General features: G+C 35.7%; 3 protein-coding genes and 2 pseudogenes across 9 annotated transcripts; 4 read left to right on the top strand and 1 right to left on the bottom strand.

Annotated features, from left to right (window-relative positions):
* The first annotated feature begins 1,596 nt into the window (after positions 1 to 1,596).
* LOC125193433 (metacaspase-1-like) lies at positions 1,597 to 4,432 on the top strand. Of its 2 annotated transcripts, XM_048091220.1 has the most exons (6): positions 1,602 to 1,969; positions 2,129 to 2,459; positions 2,529 to 2,649; positions 2,733 to 2,897; positions 3,803 to 3,921; positions 4,006 to 4,432. In XM_048091220.1, the coding sequence occupies exons 1-6, from the start codon at positions 1,660 to 1,662 to the stop codon at positions 4,058 to 4,060; spliced, it is 1,101 nt and encodes a 366-aa protein (XP_047947177.1). In that variant the 5' UTR covers positions 1,602 to 1,659; the 3' UTR covers positions 4,061 to 4,432. The 2 variants fall into 2 exon arrangements, with proteins under 2 accessions (XP_047947178.1, XP_047947177.1); XM_048091221.1 differs by lacking the exons at positions 3,803 to 3,921; positions 4,006 to 4,432 and adding an exon at positions 3,222 to 3,460 and having other exon boundaries at positions 1,597 to 1,969.
* A 3,486-nt stretch (positions 4,433 to 7,918) lies between these two features.
* Positions 7,919 to 10,566, top strand: LOC125196960 (annotated as a pseudogene).
* A 924-nt stretch (positions 10,567 to 11,490) lies between these two features.
* LOC125192403 lies at positions 11,491 to 13,151 on the top strand (annotated as a pseudogene).
* Positions 13,152 to 13,940: 789 nt separating this feature from the next.
* On the top strand, positions 13,941 to 14,919 carry LOC125193330 (steroid 5-alpha-reductase DET2). The gene has a single exon (XM_048091100.1). It carries the CDS (start codon positions 14,009 to 14,011, stop codon positions 14,780 to 14,782), a length of 774 nt encoding a protein of 257 aa, XP_047947057.1. The 5' UTR covers positions 13,941 to 14,008; the 3' UTR covers positions 14,783 to 14,919.
* A 1,087-nt stretch (positions 14,920 to 16,006) lies between these two features.
* On the bottom strand, positions 16,007 to 23,954 carry LOC125193173 (uncharacterized hydrolase YugF-like). Of its 6 annotated transcripts, none has more exons than XM_048090925.1 (11): positions 23,671 to 23,954; positions 23,426 to 23,584; positions 23,209 to 23,288; positions 22,315 to 22,442; positions 22,174 to 22,225; positions 21,408 to 21,477; positions 21,165 to 21,278; positions 19,412 to 21,017; positions 18,972 to 19,064; positions 18,810 to 18,877; positions 16,007 to 16,377 (listed from the first exon to the last, which is right to left on the bottom strand). In XM_048090925.1, exons 8-11 carry the CDS (start codon positions 20,033 to 20,035, stop codon positions 16,104 to 16,106), a joined length of 1,059 nt encoding a protein of 352 aa, XP_047946882.1. In that variant the 5' UTR covers positions 20,036 to 21,017; positions 21,165 to 21,278; positions 21,408 to 21,477; positions 22,174 to 22,225; positions 22,315 to 22,442; positions 23,209 to 23,288; positions 23,426 to 23,584; positions 23,671 to 23,954; the 3' UTR covers positions 16,007 to 16,103. The 6 variants fall into 6 exon arrangements, with proteins under 6 accessions (XP_047946882.1, XP_047946883.1, XP_047946879.1 ...); XM_048090926.1 differs by having other exon boundaries at positions 19,412 to 21,278; positions 23,426 to 23,471; positions 23,580 to 23,584; XM_048090922.1 differs by having other exon boundaries at positions 19,412 to 21,278; positions 23,209 to 23,285.
* Positions 23,955 to 26,475: the final 2,521 nt, after the last annotated feature.

The following is a 26,475-nucleotide window of genomic DNA, read 5'->3' as shown; positions in this document are numbered from 1 at the left end:
ACACAGTTCTTACTTTGATAGAACGAGTCATCTAGCTTATGCTCATGCGATGCAAACATTGATTACAAACATTAGGGTTGTCAATCCTAAATACGTAACTCCTAAAAGCTCCTAAGACCCTTGAAAAGTCCCCACTTTCAATTAACACTGTCGTTTTAAAGGAAGCTAATTGTAGTGTCTATTAAGTGGATTTAACTCGCCAACCTCCTCTCACGATTATGTAGCAAGTTATATTAAATCATCACACAATGTGTGATTCAAACATGAAGCATTATCCATTAACTTAAGGAAGAAACAAAGTAAGAACAAAACGGATGTTAAATAGAAATAGGAATTGTATAACCAAAGTCGTTACTAACACATCCCTAGAATCCTATGAGTTTAATTACACATGATACAATAGACTAAAAATATAGATTGTAGGAAAGACAATGAAAACATAAGAATTAAAGCAAATAAAACTCAAAGGTTGAATCCTTGTATCCTTGATGTAAACTTGAATCCTTCTTCAACCCATTGCACAATCAAGTACTCTAACTTTTAAACTCCGGAAATATTTGGCGAAGAGAAGATCCTTTTTGATGAAGCATTGGGAGGTATTTATAGGGAGAAAATCGCCCCTCTTCAAATAAGGAAAAGTGTTGCAAAATATGGTAAATCTTGGAGAGAAAGTAGGGTAAATCTGCTCGCCGCTTTTTCCTAGCGGGCCGCTACTGACTTAGCAGTCGTTGGGCGCCAGCGGTCGCCGGCGTTGTTGCAGCGGACCGCTGGACATGCATAATATTTCCAAATTTCCAACTTCGCGTTTTGACTCCCTTTTTAGGCTCAAATATGCACATTTCTCACAAAACATGTCAAAATACCGAAATAGATAAAATATGCAAATAATGAACATGTAATGCAACTTTGATATTCAAAACGGACCAAATAATGGCCTTAAAACCATGCAAAATCTGAACGTATCAATGTGGTAGGAGGTGTTTTTGGGATGTCCTAGTGTTAGGCTATTGGAATGTCCGTCCTACTGTGGATGCTCTTAGAAGGTTTTTGAATTGAAAATATAACTGCATTGATTAACCCTAAATTACTGATAATGCAGATAATAGGAAAAACACAAATTTGCATTTATTGTGTACAACAAATGCCTTCTGAATAAAAGCATAGTTCATAGAGGTATCACCTTGAGAAATACCAAAAAAAAGTTGTTGATAATGTGAAATAAAAGCATAGGTATTATGCATGTCTGGCAAAGCTACCACCAAGTATGTTACACATGCACCTTTTGAAAAATCAGGGAATCATGAAACACATAAAAGAAGCTTTTTTGGCATAAGAGAATCAGCACTCGAGAGAATTTATTTGTTCATCTATATCCTGATAAGCATGGAACCCAATCAAACATATTGCAATCACAAAAATCTTCACTATATTCATTTCTCATTTGGTAGCCAATACTTATTCTGATTCAGTCCCAAACAAGATAAAACTAAGGGGGCGTCTACTTTTTCCAAGGATTAGTCTAGATAGATAAAAATAATACTATAGGATAATCCTTTGTTTATTTCGATGGATTGAAGTTATCTCCATCTTCCTATAAATAGAGTAAAGAACCCTCCGCATTAACATAAACTCTTGTTCAAGCCAAGAAACTAAGAGAAAATGGCGAGCAACAGAGTGTGCTGCAGGTGGTGCCGGACAATATATGTGGTGCCACTCGACGCGCAGAGTCTCTCCTGTCCAAGCTGCTGTGCTTATGCAGCAAATGGTAGGGTACAGAAAAGCAATGCACCACCAAAGCAGCTGAGTGAGCTCTCTCATGCTTATGGACATAAACGAGCCGTGCTGTGTGGCATTACCTACAAGGGGCATAGAAACAGCCTTCGGGGCAGTGTCAACAACGTCACGTCCATGAAGAGGCTTCTGCTCCAGAAGTTCCGCTTTCCCCTCTCCAGCATCCTCGTTCTAACAGGTATAGTATATAGTCTTGTTTTGTCATTTTTGTCCGTCAACAAAATTAATCTACTTGTATTTTGTGGTAGTAAATATTTTTTGAAAAAACTGACATGACATGTAAATAGTACTATAAGTCTAGTAGTATGATTTTGTTGAGAAAATATATGTGGTGCAGAGGAGGAAGAGGACGACAGGCGTATACCAACAAAGAGAAATATCCATAGGGCACTGGGGTGGCTTGTAGAAGGCAGCCGGGCAGGGGACTCGCTGGTGTTCTTCTACTTGGGGCATGGTTCACAGGTGAGGGACCATGATGGGGACGAGTTGGATGGATACGACGAGTCCCTATTGCCGGTTGACTACGAGACAGAGGGAAGGATACTGGATGATGAACTGAATGTGATCATTGTTAGGCCGTTGCCGAGAGGGGCAACCCTTCATGCCATCATCGACTCTTGCTTCAGTGGCACCTTTTTAGATCTCACAAATGTTTGCAGAATCAACAGGTCTTAATTTTCTTGACTTAGATAATTCACCCCACTATATATATGTCACTCACTCGTGTGTTTGATCAGGCAAGCGTACTACAAGTGGGAGGATCATAGCCCCCCGAATGGCGCCTACAAAGGCACCAGAGGGGGATTGGCCATCTCTATCAGCGCATGCGATGATCATCAGATCTCCGGAGACACCACTGTATGTCAAATTTGCCGATTTCATCAAATTTGCCAAAGTACCTGATTTCATTGTTAAGGAATGGTGCTACTATATCTATGCAGGCTTTCAATGGCATTCCAACGGGGGCGCTTACTTACAACTTTGTCCAGACATTGGAGCAAGCCAAGAGAGTGAGTTATGCGCATCTGATGCTTGCCCTGCGCAACAGAATAGGGGCAGTACAACAGGCTCTTAATCTTAACAGATATGGCCCCAAAGCAATACAGGTACCGTATGTATGTATGTATGTATGTATGTATGTATGTATGTATGTATGTATGTATGTTTATATTTACATTTTTCTTCTTCTTGTGTTTGCGTAAACCTAAGCAAGATGGAGTATCTTCTAATTGAGTTAGCAAACACAGGGGGTGATGGGGTGTTTGTCCCTCACAAGCTTTTGGGTGACTGTCATCTTAATAAACTTGTTCAAGTTAAATTTGATTTTGGGCAATACAACACATCCTTTGAACATTAGATATATACTCCCAAATTATGCATGGACTAATATGGACTACTTATACTTATTGATTGTGTACCTGTGCATGTAGGAACCTCAACTGTGTTCTTCTCACATGTTTGAGATTCACTCGAAGACTTTTACTTTATAGAGGTGGATGGGCTGCAGATAAAGAACTAAATAAGTAATTACTGTACTCCAAGGTGATAGTATAAAAGTGTACAAATATTCCTGTATTTTACTCACAAAACTGCTACGTGCCCTATATTAGTAATTTGCACTATAACTATAACTATTCTCAAAATCAATGAGGAACACCTATGCCATCCATTTCCTACTCCATCTCCTACTTAATGAGTTATTATCAAATAACTCAGTCTGTATATGTGCCCTATAACATAAGATTGAATAAAAAGTCATAAAACATAGCAAACCCGTTGACTACGAGACAAAGGGAAGGATACTGGATGATGAACCTAACGCGACCATTGTAAGGCCATTGCCAAGAGGGGCAACCCTTCATGCCATCATCGACACTTGCTTCAGTGGCACCTTTTTAGATCTCCCAAATGTTTGCAGAATCAATAGGTCTTAATTTTCTCTTGACTTAGATCATTCACCTCACTATATAAATATGTCACTCACTCACTCACTCCTCATGTGTTTGATCAGGCAAGCATCTACAAGTGGGAGGATCATTATCTCCCGAATTCCGCCTACAAAGGTACTAGCGAGGGTTTTGCCATCTCTATCAGCGCCTGTGAGATCATCAGAGCTCAAGAGATACCACTGTATGTCATATTTCCAATTTCATCAAGATTGTTTAGAAATACTAAATAGTAAGGAATGGTGCTATATATGCTATATGTATGTAGGCTTTCACGGGAAATGCAACGAGGGCGCTTACTTACAGCTTTGTCCAAACATTAGAGCAAGAGAAGAAACTAAGTTATGAGAATCTGCTGCTTGCCCTGCACAACAGAATCGGGGCAGCACAAAAGGCTCTTGGTCTCAACACAAATGACTCCAAATCAACGCAGGAAACTCACCAATGCTATATATTAATTCATATCCAATCGAAATGGATAGAATCAAGAAATTAGGAGATGAAGATAAGTACAGACCCATCTGTCCAGTAAAAGTTTCTCTAGTTCAAATTTAGCTATAAACTTATTCAAGTTAAATTTGATTTTGAGCAATTCAACACATCCTTTGCACATTAACTAGATATATTCATAGATACTCCTAAATTTTGGATGTACTAATTAATATGGAGTAATACTTATTGGTTGTTTACATTTAGTAGCGAATTAGTCTGTTGGCGATCCGTTGCTAACTTTTAGTGGCGGATTGTATCCGTTACAATCATTTTAGGCAACAAGCTAATAATAGTAGCGTCATCGATAGAAACTAGTTTTAGCAACGGAATAGTGGTATTTGCTAACGGAAATTGCAGCAGCTAATCAGTGAGATTCTTGTAATTTTTGCTAAAAGAGAAATGACTCACTTATAGTGAAATATCCTAGAAAGGAATATGACTCGCTTATCTTGAAACAGAGGTAGTATAAAATTACGGACAAAAACATACATATGTGATTCACATCAACTTCGAATAAATAAAATAAAAACCCGAATCTAGTTCTTTTAATCTCTAATAAGCAGTGGTGTATTCAGAATTTTCAATTTGGGGATGCATAAATAATTACAACGAATTAAATTTCAAAAAATGAGTAATCTTTTTTTTTTCTTTGTTATTCTTTTTCAATTATTTTATTTTATTTTTAATAAATCTTTGTCTTCATTTTTTTTTTTATCAAAAAACTATATTTTAAATAAAAATAAATTATTTTATAGCATCACATATATTTGAAATACAAGTATCTATGTTTTGTTAATTAGCAATATATAATATAGATATGAATATAATGAGGAGGTTAGTTTTATAAATATGTTGTATTTAATAATACTTATTTCAATTTTATAATTTATATTGAGTTTTTTTTTATACTACAACAAAAATATATACTTTATATTAGTCATATAAGTATCTATTAAAAAATAGTTAATGAAAATTATTAAATATGAAAGAATACATAATTAAATTAAAAAAGAGCAAGTTAGTGGTTAAACTAATAAACGTATTTGTTAAAACAAAATAATTAATAAAACTTAAATATAATTTGAGAAAAAAATTAAATTGAATTAGAGGTGATATATAGATTAAAACAAAGTTAATTTGGAGAAGAGAAAATTAGTATAAGCTAAGAGTAGGATACGTGCTCAGGAAGTGTTGAACTCGGGACTCTGGGTAAGAGAAAGAGCCAACTTACCACTAGGCCACTGAAAAATTTTGTGAAAATTGGACTACATACTGTATGATGCACAAAACTTTGGGAGTACAGTTATACCCCTTATTCCAACGTGTATACACCACTCTAATGAGTTGATAGCTATCTAAAGATAATATGGAACTTCCTATAATGGGCCACTCTAATGAGTTGATAGCTATCTAAAGATAATATGGAACTTCCTATAATGGGCATCATCAAAAGAAATGTCATCTAAAAAGGTAAACAAAAGTTATTCTTTCTTTTATTCTTTTTCCACTACCAACGGCAATTCGGATAAAACTTGTAAATGTCAAGAAAATGAATTATTTCCACAGCACACAACTATTAAGTAGTATTAGTCCTCTTCCATCCTATAACAGATATTACACTTCATTTTATACTTATTTTGAAAAAAATTAGTAAATACTCCTTTTGTCCCATAAAAATAGAACATTTGAGATTGCCAGGTTTTAATACTCTTTCTGTCCTATATTACTTGAGACGTTTCTTTTCAGCACGGAATTTAAGAAAGTTATGTTTACTAAGTTAAATAAAATAAAATAAAGTAGAAGAGAGAATAAAGTAAGAGAGAGGGTAAAGTAAAAGAAAAATAAAGTAGGTGTGAGTCTTGTAACTTGGGACAACCCAAATGGAATATGACTCAAGTAACTTGGGACGGAGGGAGTACGTAATTGGTAAAGTAAGATAGAAGAAGAAAAAGTAGTTGAAATTGTGTAGTGGATGGTGGGGCCCCAAAAATGATGAAGTAAAGGAAAAGAAGAAAAAGGTTGCCATAAATAGGAGTAGATATGAACTATTTGTATGAGACGGACGAAAAAGAAAATACAGTCTATTTCTATGGGACGAGGGGAGTAATTAAAGTGGAGAGAAAGTAAAATAAAAGAGAGAACAATATAGAGAAGAGTCTTCTCTCTTCTCTATAGGGTTATCACAAAGCAACACTACATAAAATCATATGTCGAATAGCAAACGTTTCATATTTATTATGACGGAGGGAGTACCAAACTAAAGATAATTTTTTAATGATTCTAACAAGATCATAATTGTTGATGATAAAATTTAATAATTTTATTTGAATTTTCAATATTTGCAACTTTGAGACTCACATCAACATATACTAATACATATAATGTGAATTACATGTACGATTAATGTCAATCAAATTTAGTTGGCATATTCAAGGCATTTAGTCCACCTTATTACTGATGCTGACATCACAAGAATGACAAAAATGATCATTTATAAGGAACGACGAAAATGGTCTTTTTGAATTAATTAATACAAATGAATTTCCACATGGCATACCACTAGATCTTTCAGATCTAATGGCTCGGCATTGGTAGTAGTTAACAATTATAGTACTCCCTCCGTCTCGGAAAAAGAATCCTATTTAGTTATGACACGGGTTTTAAGAAATATAAAAAAAATGAGTTCAATAAGTTAATGGAATATGAGTCTCACTTATATATATTAGTTTTATAACAAAATGTAGTGGAATAAGTTGGTGGAATGTGAAGCCTACTTACTATTTATGGTAAAAGTGAAATAAGACTCTTATTATGAGATGGACCGAAATGACAAAACATGACTCTTATTGTGGGACGGAGGAAGTAAATAGTTAGCAATCGATCACATCCCCACTTCAAAGCCCTTAAAATTCAAAAAATAATTTGATTTATGTCATGTTTTACTTGACGAAATAATGAGTCACCTTGGATTTTAGGTATTTAGGATTTTTTTTTTCATTATCTTATAAGAGGAGTATTAAATAAAGTAGAGGTTGGCACGTTGATTTATTATCAGTACGTAGCCAAATGTCCTAGGACAACCTTTAAATGTTAGAAGGTTTTTGAATTGAAAATATAAATGGACTGTGATTAACCCTAAATTACTAATAATTCGAAGAGCAGAAACAAAAATGAATTTGTATTTATTGTATGCAAATGCATAAGCATACTTTTGGAAATACCCAAAAAAAAGTTGTTTTTCTTTGCCGAATGTCAAATAAAATGACGTGTATTTTTAAGCATTTCTTGTAAAGCTATCAACATGAATTCTGACTCATTTACATTTTGAACAGAATGAGACAATCATGAAACACATGCAGCTACACAAGAATGAAGCTTTTTTGGCATAATTAAGAGAACCAGCGATTGAGACTGTTTCTCTAGAAGAATATAAATATTGCAATCACAAAAAGCTTGTAGTACTATTCATTTTTTAGCTGGCAACCTACTTTTTCTGATTCAATCATGTTCACTTAGATGGATTGGAGAAATTGTAGTATATGTAGAAAAATAGGCAATTAATTATCTATGTTATAAATCATGAAAGGTAAAAACAACGTTGAATTCTTAGATTCTGTACCACTATCTACTTGCTCCAATATATAAAGAGGAAAGAAACATTTGCCGGGCTATCATAAACTCTTGTGCAAGCCAAGAAACTTAGAGAGAAAATGGCGAGCAAGAGAGTAAGCTGCAGGTGGTGCCGGATGGTCTGTGTAGTGCCACTCGAGGCGCAGAGCCTCTACTTCCCCAGCTGCCGCGGTTCCACAGTGCTGGAACGAAGCTACAACTATCCATACTCGACTAACCAAGGCTATGCAGCAAATGGTAGGGTACCACAGCAGCTTAGTGCTCCCTCTCATGCCTACGGATGTAAACGAGCCGTGCTGTGTGGCATCACCTACAAAGGGGATTCGAAGCCTCTTCAGGGCTGTGTCAACGACGTCTTGTCCATGAAGAGGCTTCTTATCCAGAGGTTCCGCTTTCCCCTCTCCAGCATCTTCGTCCTAACGGGTATAGTAATAGTCTCGTTTTGCCATTTTTGTGGTGAATTAAATTAGAAAGGAAAAAATGTGGTGCAGAGGAGGAAGTGGACTACATGAGGTGTTTTCCGACGAAGAGAAACATCCGTAACGCGCTGAGGTGGCTGGTTGAAGGCAGCCGGGCAGGGGACTCACTTGTGTTCCACTACGCAGGGCACGGGACACAGGTGAGGGACAGCGATGGGGACGAGGTGGATGGATGGGACGAGGCCCTATTGCCGGTTGACCACAAGAGAGAGGGATATATAGTGGATGATGAACTGAATGCGACCATTGTTAGGCCGTTGCCCAGAGGGGCAACCCTTCATGCCATCACTGACGCTTGGCACCCTTTTAGATCTCCCAAATGTTTGCAAAATCAAAAGGTAGCTCTTAATTTTTTGTCGTTCACCCCACATAGTATAATGTTTTAGGTGTCAACACGAAGACATTTGTATGCTAACTAAATTTTGTTGACATACAAATAATCTATAACTGACATAGTTGTCAGTTATAAATTTAAAATAGTGATCAACGACCCTATATATATATATACATTCACTCTTGTGTTTTGATGAACAGACAAGTGTACTACAAGTGGAGGTATCATGATCCCCCTAATGGCGTCGCCTACAAAGGCACGAGTGGTGGTTTGGCCATCGCTTTCAGCGCCTGTAATGATAATCAGAGCTCCTTAGATACAACTGTATGTCCTATTTTCCAGGTTGATCAAATTTGGCAACATATATACCCGAATTCATAGCGCTATTATACGTATACAGGCTTTCGCCAGATATGCAACGGGGGTGCTTACTCACAGCTTTGTCCAGACATTGGAGCAAGAGGAGGGGCTAACCTATGGGCAGCTGCTGCTTTCCCTGCACAACAGAATAGGGGCTGCACGACAGGCTACCGTTGGCAACCCATATGACCCCGAATCAACACAGGTATGTTTATTTGTATTCTTACTAACTTTATTGCATAAACCTAAGCAAGAGATTATTTACTGAGTATAGATTAAGGAGACAGGGCCCACAATTAGACTTTCTTTTTGAGAATTTTGCTTCAATTGAAATGGTTAGAATTGAAGGCCATCCGGTACGGACAGACCCATCTATCTATCCTAGAGTTCAAATTTAGCTATAAACTTATTCAAGTTAATTTTATTTTGAGCAATTCAACACATCCTTTTGCACATTAGATATATATTACTACTATGTACTACTATGGAGTAGTAATACTTATTGATTGTTTATTTGTGCATTGTAGGAACCTCGACTCTCTTCTTCCCACGAGTTTGACATTCAGACAAAGACTTTCACTTTATAGAGATGGATGGCATGCATATAAAGGACTACTGCTTTGTTTTGACAAGCTGAAATAAAAGTAATCCGCAGCAAGCCTGTTATCACTGTAATCAAGGACGAAGCCAATTCACAGTATGACATGTTTCGTAGAGGTGATAACTCATCTAGGGATAGAATTTTATGAACAAAATCATTTTTTTTTATAAAATTTCATCCTTAGATGAGTTATCACCCCTACCAAACATGGCCCAAATATGGTATCATACATTTTTATTAATAACAAGCATGTAATCAAGCGGAGGATTTGCTCATCTGTATCTTTACAAGAGATCGTGTGTTGGAATATACCTATGTCATTATGTGTAAATGTCACAAGATCTGTTCGTTATCAATCGTCGAAAAATGTAATGCCCAGTGCATACAATCTATACTTCCCAACATTCCAGGAAATCTATGCACCCTTTCGTGCAAATCCAGCAAGAATTGGCAATCGTCAGTGTCCGCGAATAAGTGTTGTCGAAAGCCTCCACAACTCCCCGACAAAAATTCTTTAGACATTCGCGGCCAGTGGTATCAGCAACGTAGAGATACTCATCAAATATATATGTCGCTCCTCCATAAGTCAACTGCCTCATTGCAGTCGTGCACTTCTGCAGCGTTTATAGTCTGGATTTTCTGTTGGCATCAAGACGTTGCTAGAAGTAATCATCACGTGTCACCAACATGTTAGCAATGCACAACAAAAATTCTCGACACATTCTAAAACGCCGGCGGAAAACCATCGGACCCCACTGGGCTCTTCGGCAAAATAGTCCGAGTACAGCCGTTGGGCAGCCACGGTGTGCTCACAGGAGACCCGCTGCCAATGCTGGATTGGCCTAGGGACCAATGGTTCTTGTCGTTATCGTTCCTCTAGGCGCACTGTGTAATCTAACATGGCTCGCTCTAAGATCATTTGTATCTTGTCTTCGTCGCTGTCACTGGGTCCATTTCGAGTAGAGAGATTTAGAAAGAGAGAGAGGAGTGTGAGAAGAGAAGTGGGCATGGGTGAAATGAAATAGGAGAAAGGGTATTTATAGTGTGAGTTTTGGAATTAAAAAAAAATATGCGATCGCGGTCGGCGCGGATGACATGTAGGGCGTTGGGGAGGGACCATTGATCGGCGGTTCACCCACCATATGGGATGATTTCACCGCCGATCGATCGGCCGGCTGCGAGATCGTCCCCTGTGAATGCTCTTATAATGTTTTTGAATTGAAAATATAAATGGATCCATTGATTAACCCTAAATTACTGATAACTCAGAGTAGGAAAAAAACGAATTTGTATTTATTGTGTACAACAAATGCCTTCTGAATAAAAGCATAGTTTATTTGTGAAAAATCCGAATTTGTATTTATAGAGGTATCAATTTTAGAAATACCAAGAAAAAGTTGTTGATTTTTTTGGCAATGTGAAATAAAATCACAAGTAGTATTACGCATGTCTGCCAAAGCTACCACCAAGTATGTTACACATGCACCTTTTGAAAAATCAGTGAATCATGAAACACATGAATGAAGCTTTTATGGCATAAGAGAATCAGCATTCGAGAGATTTATTTGTTTATCTAGAAAATGATATCCTGATAAGCATGGAACCCAATCGACTTATTGCAATCACAAAAAAAGCTTCATTATATTCATTTCTCAACTGGTAGTCTACTTGTTCTGATTCAGTCCCAACCACTTTTTCCAAGGATTAGTCCAGGTAGATAAAAATAATACTATAGGCTTATCCTTTGTTTATTTCGATGGACTGAAGGTATATCCATATATCTTCCTATAAATAAAGAGGAAAGAACCCTCAGCATTAACACAAACTCTTGTAAAAGCCAAGAATCTTAGAGAGGAAATGACGAGCAAGAGAGTAAGCTGCAGGTGATGCCGGATGGTCTGTGTGGTGCCACTCGAGGCGCAGAGCTTCTACTGCCCTAGCTGCCGCGGCTCCACAGTGCTGGAACGAACCTACAACTTTCCATACTCGACTAACCAAGGCTATGCAGCAAATGGCAGGGTGTATCAAAGCAATGCACCACCACAGCAGCTGAATCCCACCTCTCATGCTTATGGACGTAAACGAGCCGTGCTATGTGGCATCACCTACAAGGGGCATAGACAGAGCCTTCGGGGCAGTGTCAACGATGTCATGTCCATGAAGAGGCTTCTGCTCCAGAAGTTCCGCTTTCCCCTCTCCAGCATCCTCGTCCTAACAGGTATAGTATAGTATGTAGTCTTGTTTTGCCATTTTGGTCTGTAAACAAAATTAGTCTACTTGTATTTTGTGGTAGTAAATTTTAAAAAAAAAACTGAGATGACACGTAAATAGGAGTATAAGTCTAGTAGTATGATTTTGTTGAGAAAATATATGTGGTGCAGAGGAGGAAGAGGACTGCATGCGTGTTCCGACAAAGAGAAACATCCGTAGGGCGCTGGGGTGGCTAGTTGAAGGCAGCCGGGCAGGGGACTCGCTGGTGTTCCACTACTCGGGGCATGGGTCACAGGTGAGGGACCGGGATGATGATGAGGTGGATGGATACGACGAGTCCCTAATGCCGGTTGACTACGAGACAGAGGGAAGGATACTGGATGATGAACTGAATGCAATCATTGTTAGGCCGTTGCCAAGAGGGGCAACCCTTCATGCCATCGTCGACACTTGCTCCAGTGGCACCTTTTTAGATCTCACAAATGTTTGCAGAGTCAATAGGTCTTAATTTTCTCTTGACTTAGATCATTCACCCCACTATATATATGTCACACACTCCTCATGTGTTTGATCAGGCAAGCATACTACAAATGGGAGGATCATTGCCCCCCGAATGGCGCCTACAAAGGCACCAGTGGGGGCTTGGCCATCTCTATCAGCGCATGCGATGATCATCAGAGCTCCGGAGATACCACTGTATGTCATATTTTCCGATTTCATCAAACTTGCTAACGTTCCCGATTTCATTGTTAAGGAATGGTTCTACTATATCTATACAGGCTTTCACCGGCATGGCAATGGGGGCGCTTACTTACAGCTTTGTCCAGACATTGGAGCAAGCCAAGAGAGTGAGTTATGGGCATCTGATGCTTGCTCTGCGCAACAGAATAGGGGCAATACAACGGGCTCTCGGTCTCAACAGATATGGCCCCAAAGCAATACAGGTACCGTATGTATGTATGTTTATATTTACATTTTTCTTCTTCTTGTGTTTGCATAAACCTAAGCAAGATATTTTCTAATTGATTTAGCAAACTCAGGGGGTGTGTGTTTAGATTTTGGCAAAGGTAAGGTCCCTGTCCCTACAAAAGGGCTGTTTGGCTGAAAATGTCATCTTAATAATCTTGTTCATGTTAAATTTGATTTTGGGCAATTCAACACATCCTTTGCACATTAGGTATATACTCCTATATCATGCATGCACTAATATGGAGTAATACTTATTGATTGTTTACTCCTGCATGTAGGAACCTCAACTGTCTTCTTCTCACCAATTTGAGATTCACTCGAAGACTTTTACTATATAGAAATGGATGGGCTGCAGATAAAGAACTAAATAAGTGGAGTAATGAATTTACACATAGTGATGTAAAAGTGTTGAATCACAAAATTGCTATGTGCCCTATATTAGTAATTTGCTCTATAACTATTCTCAAAATCTGTATTATCAAATCACTCAGTCTCAGTCTGTACAATATGCGCCCTATAACATTAGAATAATAAAGTCATAAAACGTAACCAAATCCACAAACAAATTACTGAAATTAATTCATCTGTTTCCCTCAAAAATAAAAGCATTTTTATTATGATTTGTCCATTGAAAATATGAACTTTGTATTTTTTTTAAGAATAGCAACTATTTCTTTTTTCGTTTTATAATCTTTCTAACATAAACCCCACAATCCATTAAGGTGGCGACGTGGCATTCGGTTGTCATGACTAATAATCATGAGACTATCCATCTAGGATTAAATTGTGTGATTATTTTAGTCAGAGGAGGAGGCTATGACTAATTATCATGAGATTATTAAGTTGTGTGGGTCAATCTTATGAACCAAAGATGATATATATTTAATCATGAGATTTAGTCTTACCGACCGAACACCACCTAACTATACTCTTTCTTGCTTTACTCATTTTTCTTTTCCCCTCTCTTACTTTATCAATTCTTTTCACTTGCTTTTACTAATTATATTAAAATTGATATCGTTTCAAATATTTCTATTTTGAAATACGGAGAGAGTATTTCTAGAATAGAGATAGGGAGTATAATTGAGAAGATAAAATAATCATAAATACATTCAGTGTATCTTTTGACTACAATAGTCCACAGCAAGCGCAATCCATTTCCTCTGATTCGAAATCACAGAAACCAAAAAACAGAATGTCTGTGTTTCTGGATCAACAGTTCTACAATTACTGCCTCCTTTCACTCTTCGCAATCACCATACCCACCATCATCTCCCTCCTCTTCCTCACCGCTCCCTACGGCAAGCACCACCGCCCCGGGTGGGGCCCCTCCCTCCCCCCTCCCCTCGCCTGGTTCCTCATGGAATCCCCCACCCTCTGGCTCACCCTCCTCCTCTTCCCCCTCGGCAAAAACTCCCCCTCTCCTCGCGCCGCCGCCCTCATCTCCCCCTTCCTCCTCCACTACCTCCACCGCACCCTCCTCTACCCCCTCCGCCTCCTCCGCTGCCGCAACACCCCCGGATTTCCGGCCAGCGTCGCCGCCATGGCCTTCGCCTTCAACCTCCTCAACGCCTACCTGCAGGCGCGCTGGGTCTCCGAGTACGCCGATCTCAGCGCCGATCGATGGTTCTGGTGGCGGATGGCAGCCGGGGCCGCCGTATTCGCCGGCGGCGCGGCGGCGAATATTTCGTCGGATTATGCTTTGTTGGCGCTTAAGGAGAAGGGGGGTGGGTATAGGGTTCCTAAAGGCGGGCTTTTTGAGTGGGTGAGTTGCCCTAATTATTTGGGGGAGATTTTGGAGTGGGCGGGCTGGGCCTTCATGACGTGGTCGTGGGCCGGCCTGGCCTTTTTTCTCTACACTTGCGCCAATTTGGTGCCGAGAGCGATGGCCAATCATAGATGGTATTTGAAGAAATTTGCTGGAGATTATCCAACAAACAGGAAAGCTATTATCCCATTTCTCTATTGACTTTTTTTTATTTAAAGAATGCTTTTTGTGTTGTTCTAATTTTGCCTTTGCATTCTAATTTATGATACTTCTCCGAAAATTTGTCACATGTTTCGTTTGTTTCCGTCCCTAAAAATTTATTACTTTCATTTTTATCATTTTTTCCAGTGATCTCATCTTCCACTAACTCATTCTCATTCACATTTTATTATAAAATTAATATAAAAGATCTTTCACTAACTCGAAGACTCACTTATTATTAACTTTTTCAACTCATTTTTTATTATATTTTTTAAAATTCGTGTTGGATTAAATGGTGACAAATTAGGGTGCGGAGGGAGCATGAGTTTCTACTAGAATTTCGTACATGTGATCAAAAATGTTTCATATTCCGATTTTGTAACATGTGAATCATGTTATATAAATGTATGAAAACCTTTCATATTTGTTTCTAGCCTGGATTTAGAAAGTTAATTGTTAGTTGAAGGGGTTTTTAAATTGTGGGATTCGTTTATTTGAATAATTTTCCACTGCAAGAGAATTCAAACATATTTATATAATATTGCCACATTATTTAGTATCCTAACAAATAAAACAAGATTAATGTAGAAGTTTAATTTTTAAATAGCCTCTTGGAATCAATATTGGAAAAATAATGAAAAGAGCGAAGGAAACAGGGGTAGATAGCTATGTGAGGATTCTGGTATTGTGGAATTAATGATTTATTTCTTAAAGAAATTAATTAAATTAAAATGACATCATTTTGATTGTCATATATATTCTAATTTGTCATAGTAGTATCAGTTTTTATTTTTTTTGTTTTTGGAAAAAAGTTGAAAAATGCAAAGTCCATGCGTTTGTATTCATTAAATATTGTTTGAAGGAAAAACTAAAAAAGATCAAAATTTTATATATTTATATGCAAATAACCTTTATTTATACCATAAAAATCATTTTGAAATATTATATAATTATTCTCTTGGTTATTTTATTCTGCCCCATTTTTTAGTCCACAATTTATAGCTATGGAAGTAGAGATTTATTTTTATCTTGACCAGAATAATTGATTTTGAAACTAAATACTACTTCCAATCACAAAAATATCTGAATTAGTTTCTATCTATTACTACTATAAATTTCTCATTTTGTACTAACAAATTTTTATGTATATTTCTATTTTTCACTTTATAAATTTTGTATTAAATCTTATACCTATGATAAGCAAAACTTTTTGTGGACGAATAGTAATAGATTCACACTTATCATGTAGCAAAAAGATTATGCATACATGACCAATAAAATTGATTAACAAATTTGTCAAATATTTGAGAGAGAACTAATATCAAGGGCTACTAGTCCTGAAGAAATTTTTTTGTCGCAACGATGAAAGGGAGTAAGGGTTGGTATTCGAATATGAACTTGAACTTGAACTCGAATTTGAATTTGAATATGAACTCAAGTTAGGGCTCCAGCTCCAATTCCAATTTGATCTTGGGCTAGAACTATCTTCAATTAAAAATGCTTTCAAATGCTTAGCAAACTCCCTTGGTTTTTCAATGTTCAAAGCATGTCCAGCATTCTTTATCACTTTAATTCTTGCATTGTCACCTATGTGCCTGCAATTATTATATTAGTACAATCTAGCAATTTTACAAGTGAAGATTTAAATAAAAGAAAGAAGAAATATAAAATACTCCCTCCGTCCTATTAAATATGCAACATTTGAAAATCGGTACGGGTTTTTATGTTGTGTTGTTTTGTGAGTTAATGAAGAGAGAGTATAAAGTAAGAGAGATAAAAATGTAGAGATAGAGATGTTTCCATTTTAGGAAACGTTTCATTTTTAATGGGACAAACTAAAAAGGAAAATGTTTCATTTTTAATGGGACAGAGGGAGTAATATATCGAGCAACATTTAGTAGCAGAGACGAAGCTACATTAGGGCCGGGGGGGGCCATGGTCCCCCATCATTTTTAGTACTTACTATATTATCTATATATATTTAATAAATGTGTGTAAGTATGTAGTAGCGCAGTTGAATGGAGGTGTAGTCTGTGTATAATGAGGTCTGGGGTTTGAATTTTGCTTAGCCCCATTTACAATTTTGGCTTTGTTTTTTCTATTTTACCATCAAAAAATTCTCTATTATTTTCATATTATTTATAACTTTATTTTGTATTCATTTGTTTACTTTTGTTTTTAATCTTTTTTTGTATATTTTAATAGGGAAAATTATGTATTTTTATTCTCAATTTTAACTTTCGTTGTTGCTCACAACTACCAATGATAATGTGGGCCCCCCAATGTTAAAGTTCTGGCTTCGCCACTGTTTAGTAGCATTGTTTTTGTTCAACTCTTTATCAATATTAGTACTTCTTCCGTCCCACAAAAGATGTCACACTTGTGGGACGGCACGGGATTTTAGAAGGTTTTATGTGTGTTAAATGGAGAGAGAAAATATAATTTTTATATTCATGTAGAGAGAACTTTTTTTAAAAATAGAAATGTGACATCTTTTGTGGGATAAACTAAAAAGGAAAGTGTGACATCTTTTGTGGGACGAATGGAGTATTTATTTTGTTTTAATACTATAAATTTATGTTGGGAGAGGATCATCTGTGGTGTCTATTGACACACCATCTCATGCAGTGGTGTTATTTACACCGACTAAAGTCTAAATTTTGTCTCTGACATTTGCTTTACAAAAAATTTAAGTCCTATGCATTGAGTGAGTTACAATTTTTTATACCAAACAATATGTTTTGACCCATAATTAACATTTTCCGTTAAATTTAAGGATGAAACATGTTTTGATCAAATTAATGACTTAATTATGAATCTAATTAGTCATACCAACCTAACTAATTTAATATAAAATTATAAAATACTTCTTACCTATAATTAATATTAGATTAAATTATAATTTATAAAATATTTAATTAAAATATATTAAATTTGAATTGATAAAACATTTTTCCTATGAATTTCACCTATAATAAAAACAAAATTTGTGAATATTTTATAAATTATAATTGAGTTTTATATTCTAGGTAAAAATTTTATAAATTTTAATATTTTATATTGTAAAAATATATTTTATGACTTAATATTTTTAATATAGGTAAAAACATATTAATATAAATAATAATATTGAATTTGTTTGGTTAACCTGATTAACTAGATTTATAATTAAGTCACTAATTTGATCAATATATGTTTGATTGTTAAATTTAAAGGAAAATGTTAATTGTGGACCGAAATATTACTATTTGGGACCAAAAAGTATCATACTCTATAGGACCAAAAAGTTTTTTAGAGCAAATATAAATTACCAAATTTGGACTTTAGTCTTTTGAATCCACACTGTTTTGTTTTGAAAATCTTTTCTATTCTTTTAGATTTTCATTTGATATTTAAGTTAATCAATTTCAAACATTGTTTTTTCTCACGTATTACATTTTTCAATTTTTATCTAATCATATGTGAATCTGTAAATACCTTAAGTTTAATAAAACGCGCAACACTCCTTGTTGTGGTGTATTTATACCAAACTATGTCATTTTTTATTCAGTTTTTCTCTTTTTTTCATTTTTTTTTACATTTTCCTTATGCTATTTAAAAGTACAAATAAATTTTTATTTTTATCTGTATCGTCTTCTTTTTATTTTTAACTAAACTATTTAAAAATTCAAATATGATTAGGTAAAAACTGAAAATTTGAAATAATGCAATATGTGAAAAAATATGTCTTTGAAAAATTTAGTTAATCAAAAATAGAAATAAAAATGTTATGATAAATTAGCTTTTTAAATCAATTCCAATAAAATAATATATAATTATGAGCAGTAGATAGAAAAATAATAGTACTGTGTTTTATTTTTAATAAGAATTAGGATATTTAATTAAGTTATTAGGGCTGAGTTAATTAAGTATTTTCTTATTATACTTAAATTACTAATTTAATTACACTAATTATCTTTAATTTACAACTTAACAAGAAAAGTATGAATGGTATTATGGATGAAGTACTAAGTTGGTGGCATCTAACCTTTGAAGTCTGAATCCCAACTCAAGTGGAAATATTTTGTCCTGCTCTCCCCATATGATCAACGTTGGCTGTTATATATATATGGACAAAAACAAATAATTAAGCAATAGTTTAAATTCTGATATACCTATAAGAAAAAGAAGTTGAAATTATTTATATAACCTGTTCGATCTTGGGTATTCTATCGAGCTTTCTGTCGGCGGTTAAAGCATGAATTAGTTCCTTTTTCTGATCAAGAAATTCTGTACAGAAAACCTGCACTCCACCAAACAATTTGTCACCAAAAATAAATTAAACATGTAAGATATCTCTTTGAGAAACTACATATCTCTTCTTCTTCCAAATGATATATCTTCTTTATAAATAGACAATTTTGTTTAATTCATTGGCCAATTTTGCATATCCACCAAACTTTTATCATGAGATAATTAAACACAAATCAAAACTCTATGATTTTTCTGAGTAATTCTCAAAACTACATGATAGATCCCCAAATTTTCATCCTAATATCACCAAATTTTCAGCATTTTGTTCGAAATTTAGAATATATAGTCCCTACCAAAAGAAATTTGTAAAAACAAGAATAAAAGACGACGACGTACGTGGATATAATCGGAGAGGAAGCACGAAGGGACGCCCTTGACCGGCTTGGCAAAGGCGAACTTGATCAACTCCCTGAGCTTCTGCGGCGTCTGCGGCATGAGAATGCTGGCCACCTCCTCCAGATCCGCCACCTCGAAAAACCCCTCCTTGAGATCCTTCTCCTCCAGGCACACCCCGGAGCAGCACACCACCACCTTCTCCACCATCTCCGGGAACTGCGCCGCCATGCTGTAGCTGACAAACCCGCCGTAGCTGATCCCCACCACGCTCAGCCGCGCCACCCCGTGCGCCTCCATCAGGCGCATCAGGCACTGCGCTTGAAAGTCCTCGGAGCGGTCAGGGCGTCGCGTCCACGACTCCCCGAAGAAGAGGAGGTCGGGGACGTAGACGTTGTAGCGCGGCATGAGGTGGTGGAGGAGGTCGCCGTACTGCCACATGGCGTTGGCGCCGAAGCCGTGGACCAGCATCAGGTTCGGCTTTGACGCCTTATGGCTCTTCGGGACCCAGCAGTGCATCACCGTACCCTCTTGCAGATCCGTTTTCGTTGACCGGAGCCCCGAGTATGAGAAGAAGCTCCGGTACAGAAAGTCCGCCGATCCGGTCAGGCTCAGGCTACGGGCCATTTTTTTTTGGTTCCTTTCTTTCTCTATCTGTGTGTGTATGTGTGTTTATATATATATATAACACGTATGAATATATTTGTATGTAGGGATTTTTGTTTTGATTTAATTGAGCATTGTTACATACACGCACATACACATGCACAAATATGCATGGCAGAATTGGGATTCTCTCTCTCTCTTCTTTTTTTGTTTTTTTTTTTTTTGTTTTTGTGTGTAATGGAGATGGAATGGGGGATTTGGATATGTAGTTTGGATGGAGGGACTGCAGCAAGGCGTGGAGATTTTGTGGAGGGAGAGAGGAGAGAGGGCTATTGTTAAGGTTGAGTTTCGGTCAATTTATGTATATCTATAAATATAATCAGTGGTGTTGATTTTAATTTGTTGATTATTTACCAATATTAATATTAATATACATAAATTTAATGTGTATGCCCACGAACTGATATTGTGGTTGTGGATGGAGATTTTGTATAAAGTGCTTTCTATTCCATGGCATCATTTTATTACTCCATCTTCACTTTGGAACAAGTGAAGTAGAATTGTTTTTCTAGCAGTTTGCAGTTTATTCAAATGGCAATCCTTAACGCTGATTTCCAAATAAATATTGTGCATATGGGAAGAAGATTATATGGGAAGAAGATTTTATGTAGAATGTTATTGTACATGCCTTGTTTGAGACATAGGCAAACATTGTTCGGTCATATTAATATTATTTGTTTTATCTATACAATAAGTTACGATTCTCTAACTTTTTCTTAATTCATTATTTATGTAGAAATTATATAGTCTTTACATTATTGCCTTCACAATGAATATGGCCCACCGGTTACCTTAAAACCATGAGCTTGAACAGTTGTGAGAACATGTGTTCTTTACAGGAGTCAGGAAGTAATGCTGGATATAAGTAATTCCTACTATTATTTATTAACAAATTAATAATCAAAAGGAAAACTGATACCTTTGATTGTTCCACAACTACGACCTGGAATCATATAAGAAGTTTTTTTCTAGTTATATAGCTGAACTGATTTATCCATTCTTTTCGTGGAGACATTAGCCACCTTGAACTCATAATTTTTTTCCTAATAAAAGAATCAGTGCATGAAACAACAGCTTGGGTATGTCCAACCTTAAATTACCAGATGAAGCAGCAGAAGAATTCAAGTGATTAATTTCCTTAGCCTCTTTTCCGCTTGACCGGCGACCTTATTTTGTGGTTCCAGAAGGAGCACATGCTTGAAGTCTGTAGGTCACCACAACAGATTATGATATTTGATATAGACAAGTCGAAAACCATTAGCAGCGATACTATGAACATGTAAGCTACAATCATGCTCTAAAGAACTGCAAGTGTTCACAAGTCCTGCCTAACCTTCAATAGCTTCTTTGTAGAGAAGCAGTGATTCTTTAGCTGTCCCTCGTCTAAAATAGGCCTTCACGTACTGCAGGGGGTGAGAGCGAGGGGGAAATTTAATCAGATTAACTTTTTTAAGTGAAGATTCATTAACATGCACTTGTCAGCAAATCACATTTCTTTCACGGCTTTGACTAAAACAGATAGGACTTAAACCAGAACCATGAAGACATGTGACTGAACAATGAGAGCTGCAGTTTGCTTGACTTTAGGTGAAGCTTGTATATGCTAGAAAAACAGTCGCGGAATACGGACAATGAGGAGAACTCCAAGTACTAAACAGGAACGCATCCAAAATGGAACAATTAGTTATTTACAGTTTATTGGCAGCACATATAATGTAGTAATACAAAAGTGCACTCAGTCAAGATCTATTTGAACATTGGAAATTGTCAGGTTCGGGATATAAAATCAAAAAAATAATCTTTTAAAGAGCATGCTATAATATTAAGGCTCATCTTTAATGAATGTTTAGGTAGAGATTTATTCAAGTAATACAAAAGGCACTCAGTCAAGAAAATAGATTTGAATCAAGAATATCATTACAAATCGCCAATTTGAATGAAAAGCTTGAAAGACATCCATTATCAAGATAACACCCAGCATGGAAGGAGGTATGCAATGGGACTGTGAACATGCCAATTTAGTGGGGTGAAATAACTAGATTCAAAACAGCAACACAACATCACTTTCATTAGGTAAAGCAAGAGCAAGCTCCACTGACCTTTTTATCCAGAGATATTGCCTTGCTACAATCTTCTTCAGCTTGCTGATAGCTGCATAAAAAGCACGTGTAAGGGCAGAAGTTTGGCAAATAACTTAAGAAAGAAAATGCTGCTGTAAATAATGGTGGAATGTGTCCAACCATCCCAACTCCAAATAAGCAGCTGCCCGATTGGAATAGTAGGTAGCATTTGCATCATTCAATTTTATTGCCTCTGTATAAAAACTACGCGCCTTATTCCACTGTTTTCCTTTGTATGCAGCATTACCCTGCAGGAATATTATGTAAAGAAAATGACATTGGCAACCATCAGAAGAAAGGACAAATATTTAGAACAAGAATATAGTAGATGGTAATGGTATAATACTACTCCAACGACTAAAAATGTAAAAGAATGAAAACAAAGATTGCAAGTAAGGAACAAAAATATTACTGTGCCTAGAATCTATGCCAGATTAGCAGTAGCAAACTGAGATTGCAGGCTTAAACACTCCAAAGTAATATTCGCCAAAGAAACAAGAACATTGTAAGACATTATTACAGTGTAGATCGCTCTTCAAATGGCAAGCTGATCAGCCCTATCAGTTAATCCAAAAGAAAGGTCACTTGCTAAAATTATTGTGGCAATCTTAAATCTAAATATGCTACTGTCAACCCTGTTGCAGTTTAGATTGCTCCAATGGCATCTATGCCACACTCGAAAAAGTTTATAAGTTGCAATCATGTATTTTTAACTTTTTATTTATAATTGGTTTTCCCTCTCTTTTTCTAAGTGTCAACTGGTTTTCGCCAGGGTTGTGTGCTGTCATACAAAATAAGCCAGCAGCCAAAATCTTCACTCATACTCTGACAAGCATAGTCACAACATACTACCAATTCCATCAAGAGAAGTAGCTCATCCAAACAAATAGCATTTGGGTGATGTGCATATTATAGTAAAATAACACTACATTTCTAAAAAATTATCACAAGAACAAATTGAGCTACAAAGTTAAGAAGTTCATGAGAATTTAGTATATGAGTAGAGAAATTGACCTTTTCTTTAAGAAGTTCGGCAGTATCCATGTTAGTGTCGGTATCAGACAGTGGAGAGGAACTGGATACGATGCTGACTTCTTGTTGAAGAGAGGGATACATAAACAAGACAGTATCAAGTAGAAATTTATCAGTCCCATGTGATGCAACAAGTGATATAGAAACCGGAGAGAAGTGGAATCGCCTGAATATCCAAAATAATGAAATGAAAGATGACCTTATGGGCTTATTAGTGGATGGAAGATGTTCGCGAGTCCTAACTCCTATAGAAACGGTTAGTTGCAAGGGTGAGAATTGTAGCGGCCAAAATCTTGTATAATATATTCTGCCCGGAAACCGGCGACAAACAAAGGTAGTATCTTTTGATCTACCCTTTCTGAAAGTTCGAACACCAAAATATTGAGTTTATTTTACAAATTTTGAAAACATGAAAAAAATTAAGAGAAAGGTGACGGAGGCCACCGAATGCAGTGGCTGTCGGGGTCGGGGCGGCAACAACTGGGGTGGGGCGTGAAACCGAGAGAGATATGACACAATGGTGGAGCGGCAGCGAGTCGAGGCGGAGGGAGCGGTGGAGCGGGCAGCGAGTCAGGCGGAGGGAGCGGTGGGGCGGGCGGAGAGTCAGGCGGAAGGAGCGGCGGCGAGTAGCAGCTCCGATTGGGAAGATAGAGAGAGAAGAGAGATAGGGAGAGGGAAATGGGGGCGGTAAGGTGTTGCAATCACAAATTATCATCTCTAGTACATTCCCAGACGACATTCCGTGCCAAATCTTTTGTATACAACGTCCAAATATGTATTTATAATTTGGTACTAAATTAATTGAAACAGAGGGAGTACAATATTTGAAAATACAATATTTATAAATAGATATTTTCTTATAAATCAATAAGAAAAACAAAATCCCTCTACAAATACAACATTCACTCTTTATAATAATAACAAATATTTATTTCTAACAAAATTAATATAAAATCTTAAATTATTCACAATCTTCAGTACTCTAAAACAAAAAAAATATAGAAATACTAAAAATAAATCATACCAACAATGTCAGTAGAAAAACACACGATATTCATATGATTTTGTACACTAATTTATATTTATCCATATTGTACCTCATATTAATAATACCAGTTATAATATTAAAAATACAAAATCATATTATTATATAATTTGCAAACACTAACTACAATTTTTTCTATGTTGATTGATAAAATAAATCTTTCCAACAAACCCTAAAAAATTATTGCGAAAAATTATAAAACAACATGCAAATTAGGAGATAGATTCGGCAAAACATAGAAAACAAATATCACAACAACATCAAATGCAACATTATACTTGAACGATGCAAGAGTAATAGTTAATAACTTTTCATCTATTTATAATAGTATTAATTAGTTACGTATTCATCTAATTATCATATTAGCAAATTACATATTGATCTAATTATAATATTATTTAATTACTAAATTGTCAATAGAAAGAGAATACGTATGTGGAATACAAAATATTAAAATACTTCTCACCTAACATTCAATAAAGGCAACAACCATTTCCATCTTCCACAATTACTCCTGTAAATATTCTCTCACATCTAAAACCATTTCCATCTTCCATATTCTCTTTGTAAATCTCAAACGTTCAAGTGGTCAAAAAATGTCTATGCAACCAGAGGAAAGATACTCGGAAGATAACATTGCAAGGTTCACTACGATAATTTCATCCGATGAACAATCACAAATGCTATGTATTGAAATTTATTTATTACTTTTAACTTCTTCTTTTTTAAAATAACATTCCTTGTATCATCAAGATTCAAAAAGAAAATTACATTTATGTTAAATAATACTCCCTACAGTAGATCTTTCCAGAAAAATTTCAAGAGAAATATCAAGTTGAGCTAGGCCCAACATGCGAGCTTGAAAACAGGTTTAATAACTACTGAATAGCAGCAATCAAACAACTTCCAAACAGAAAAATGTGCTTGGACAATGGATGGCAGAAATTCCACAAAGATAACCACTTGAGAGCTGGAGATATCTTGACTTTTGATCTGATTTCACCCAATTGCTTCTATGTGGAAATATATGATGGTACTACAAAATGTGCTAAAGAATACCAACCAGAATGGGGTAAGAAATTACAATAAATTCAACTTTGTTAACATAAATTTTAATATTTCATGTTTTAATCACTACTTTATAGAAGGAGCTATCGTCATGATCGACAGACCATCATCTTCAGAACTCATTGTTTCACCTTCTTTCAAATCGACCATGGCAACATCAAATCACAAAAAATTGGTAAGAACTTATATTTTTATTTCATAAATATATTTAATAATCATTGAGTTTATTTATTTATAAATTGAACAATTCAAATTGATAAATTAATGTAATCAACATTATAGCACATACCAATTCAATTCTGGAGGACACATGTGATGAACAAAGACGTTGAAGTCGCAATCTTTGAATTCCAAGAGAGAAAGTGGCAAACATACTTGAAGAGCACTAAAGATAGAGTGACAGTCTCAACAGAATGGTCAAATTTCTTCCATGAAAACTCATTCCACACTGGAATGAATTTGAATTTCAGTTGATAAGGAGTACCCCTACCATCAAGTTCAAAGTTACTATGGCTGAGGTAAAAATAAATAGTCTATAATTCATGTTTTAACTCAATACATGATATTTATTTGATTGATTAATAAAAAAAATAATCTTACACTGTATATTATGCAGTAATCCCCATTAATCATGACAAAATACAATGTTTTTTATAGTAATTTTTTATAGTAGGATTAAATAAATATTTAATAACAACATTAGTAGGAGGAAAATATACCTTACTAACTACATTTTATAATTAAGCTCATTTCGATATCATAAATATAATGTTTTGAAGACTTTCACTATATCTTTTGCAGTGATGATAGGTGACAAAATACAATGTTTTGGAGAATTGTTGATCAGGTAAGTGGATTTCAAAAACTCTAATTTGTGGAACAAACAATATGTATTTTTAATTGATAATGTTTTAAGTACTCTATCAGTAGTAGACAATATGTAGTATGCACTCATCAATTAGCATCTATTTTGTATTATATTTATGATGCAATTATCATTGACACAATATTTACTACGAATATAAACATCTAAATTACATAAATATATCAAGAGTTATGTTACACTAAATAAATAATAGTGCAGAAAATGGGGTAAATACATATCTTGCCGATTACATATAAATGCAAAAAATATT

Source organism: Salvia hispanica, chromosome 6 (genome assembly GCF_023119035.1).
Source record: "Salvia hispanica cultivar TCC Black 2014 chromosome 6, UniMelb_Shisp_WGS_1.0, whole genome shotgun sequence".
Classification (NCBI taxonomy): domain Eukaryota; kingdom Viridiplantae; phylum Streptophyta; class Magnoliopsida; order Lamiales; family Lamiaceae; genus Salvia; species Salvia hispanica.
This window is presented reverse-complemented; position numbering and strand designations above follow the sequence as displayed.

What these genes read in the sequence shown, in the direction of transcription:
- LOC125193173 (XM_048090925.1), bottom strand. Translation starts at nt 20,035, where the DNA reads ATGGCCCGTAGCCTGAGCCTGACCGGATCGGCGGACTTTCTGTACCGG. An exon ending in TCCTCTCCGATTATATCCAC is followed by an intron (nt 19,065 to 19,411) that starts GTACGTCGTCGT and finishes GGTGGAGTGCAG; the next exon opens with GTTTTCTGTACAGAATTTCT. An exon ending in GAATACCCAAGATCGAACAG is followed by an intron (nt 18,878 to 18,971) that starts GTTATATAAATA and finishes TATATATAACAG; the next exon opens with CCAACGTTGATCATATGGGG.
- LOC125193330 (XM_048091100.1), top strand. Translation starts at nt 14,009, where the DNA reads ATGTCTGTGTTTCTGGATCAACAGTTCTACAATTACTGCCTCCTTTCA.
- LOC125193433 (XM_048091220.1), top strand. Translation starts at nt 1,660, where the DNA reads ATGGCGAGCAACAGAGTGTGCTGCAGGTGGTGCCGGACAATATATGTG. An exon ending in AATGTTTGCAGAATCAACAG is followed by an intron (nt 2,460 to 2,528) that starts GTCTTAATTTTC and finishes GTGTTTGATCAG; the next exon opens with GCAAGCGTACTACAAGTGGG. An exon ending in AGAGCTCAAGAGATACCACT is followed by an intron (nt 3,922 to 4,005) that starts GTATGTCATATT and finishes ATATGTATGTAG; the next exon opens with GCTTTCACGGGAAATGCAAC.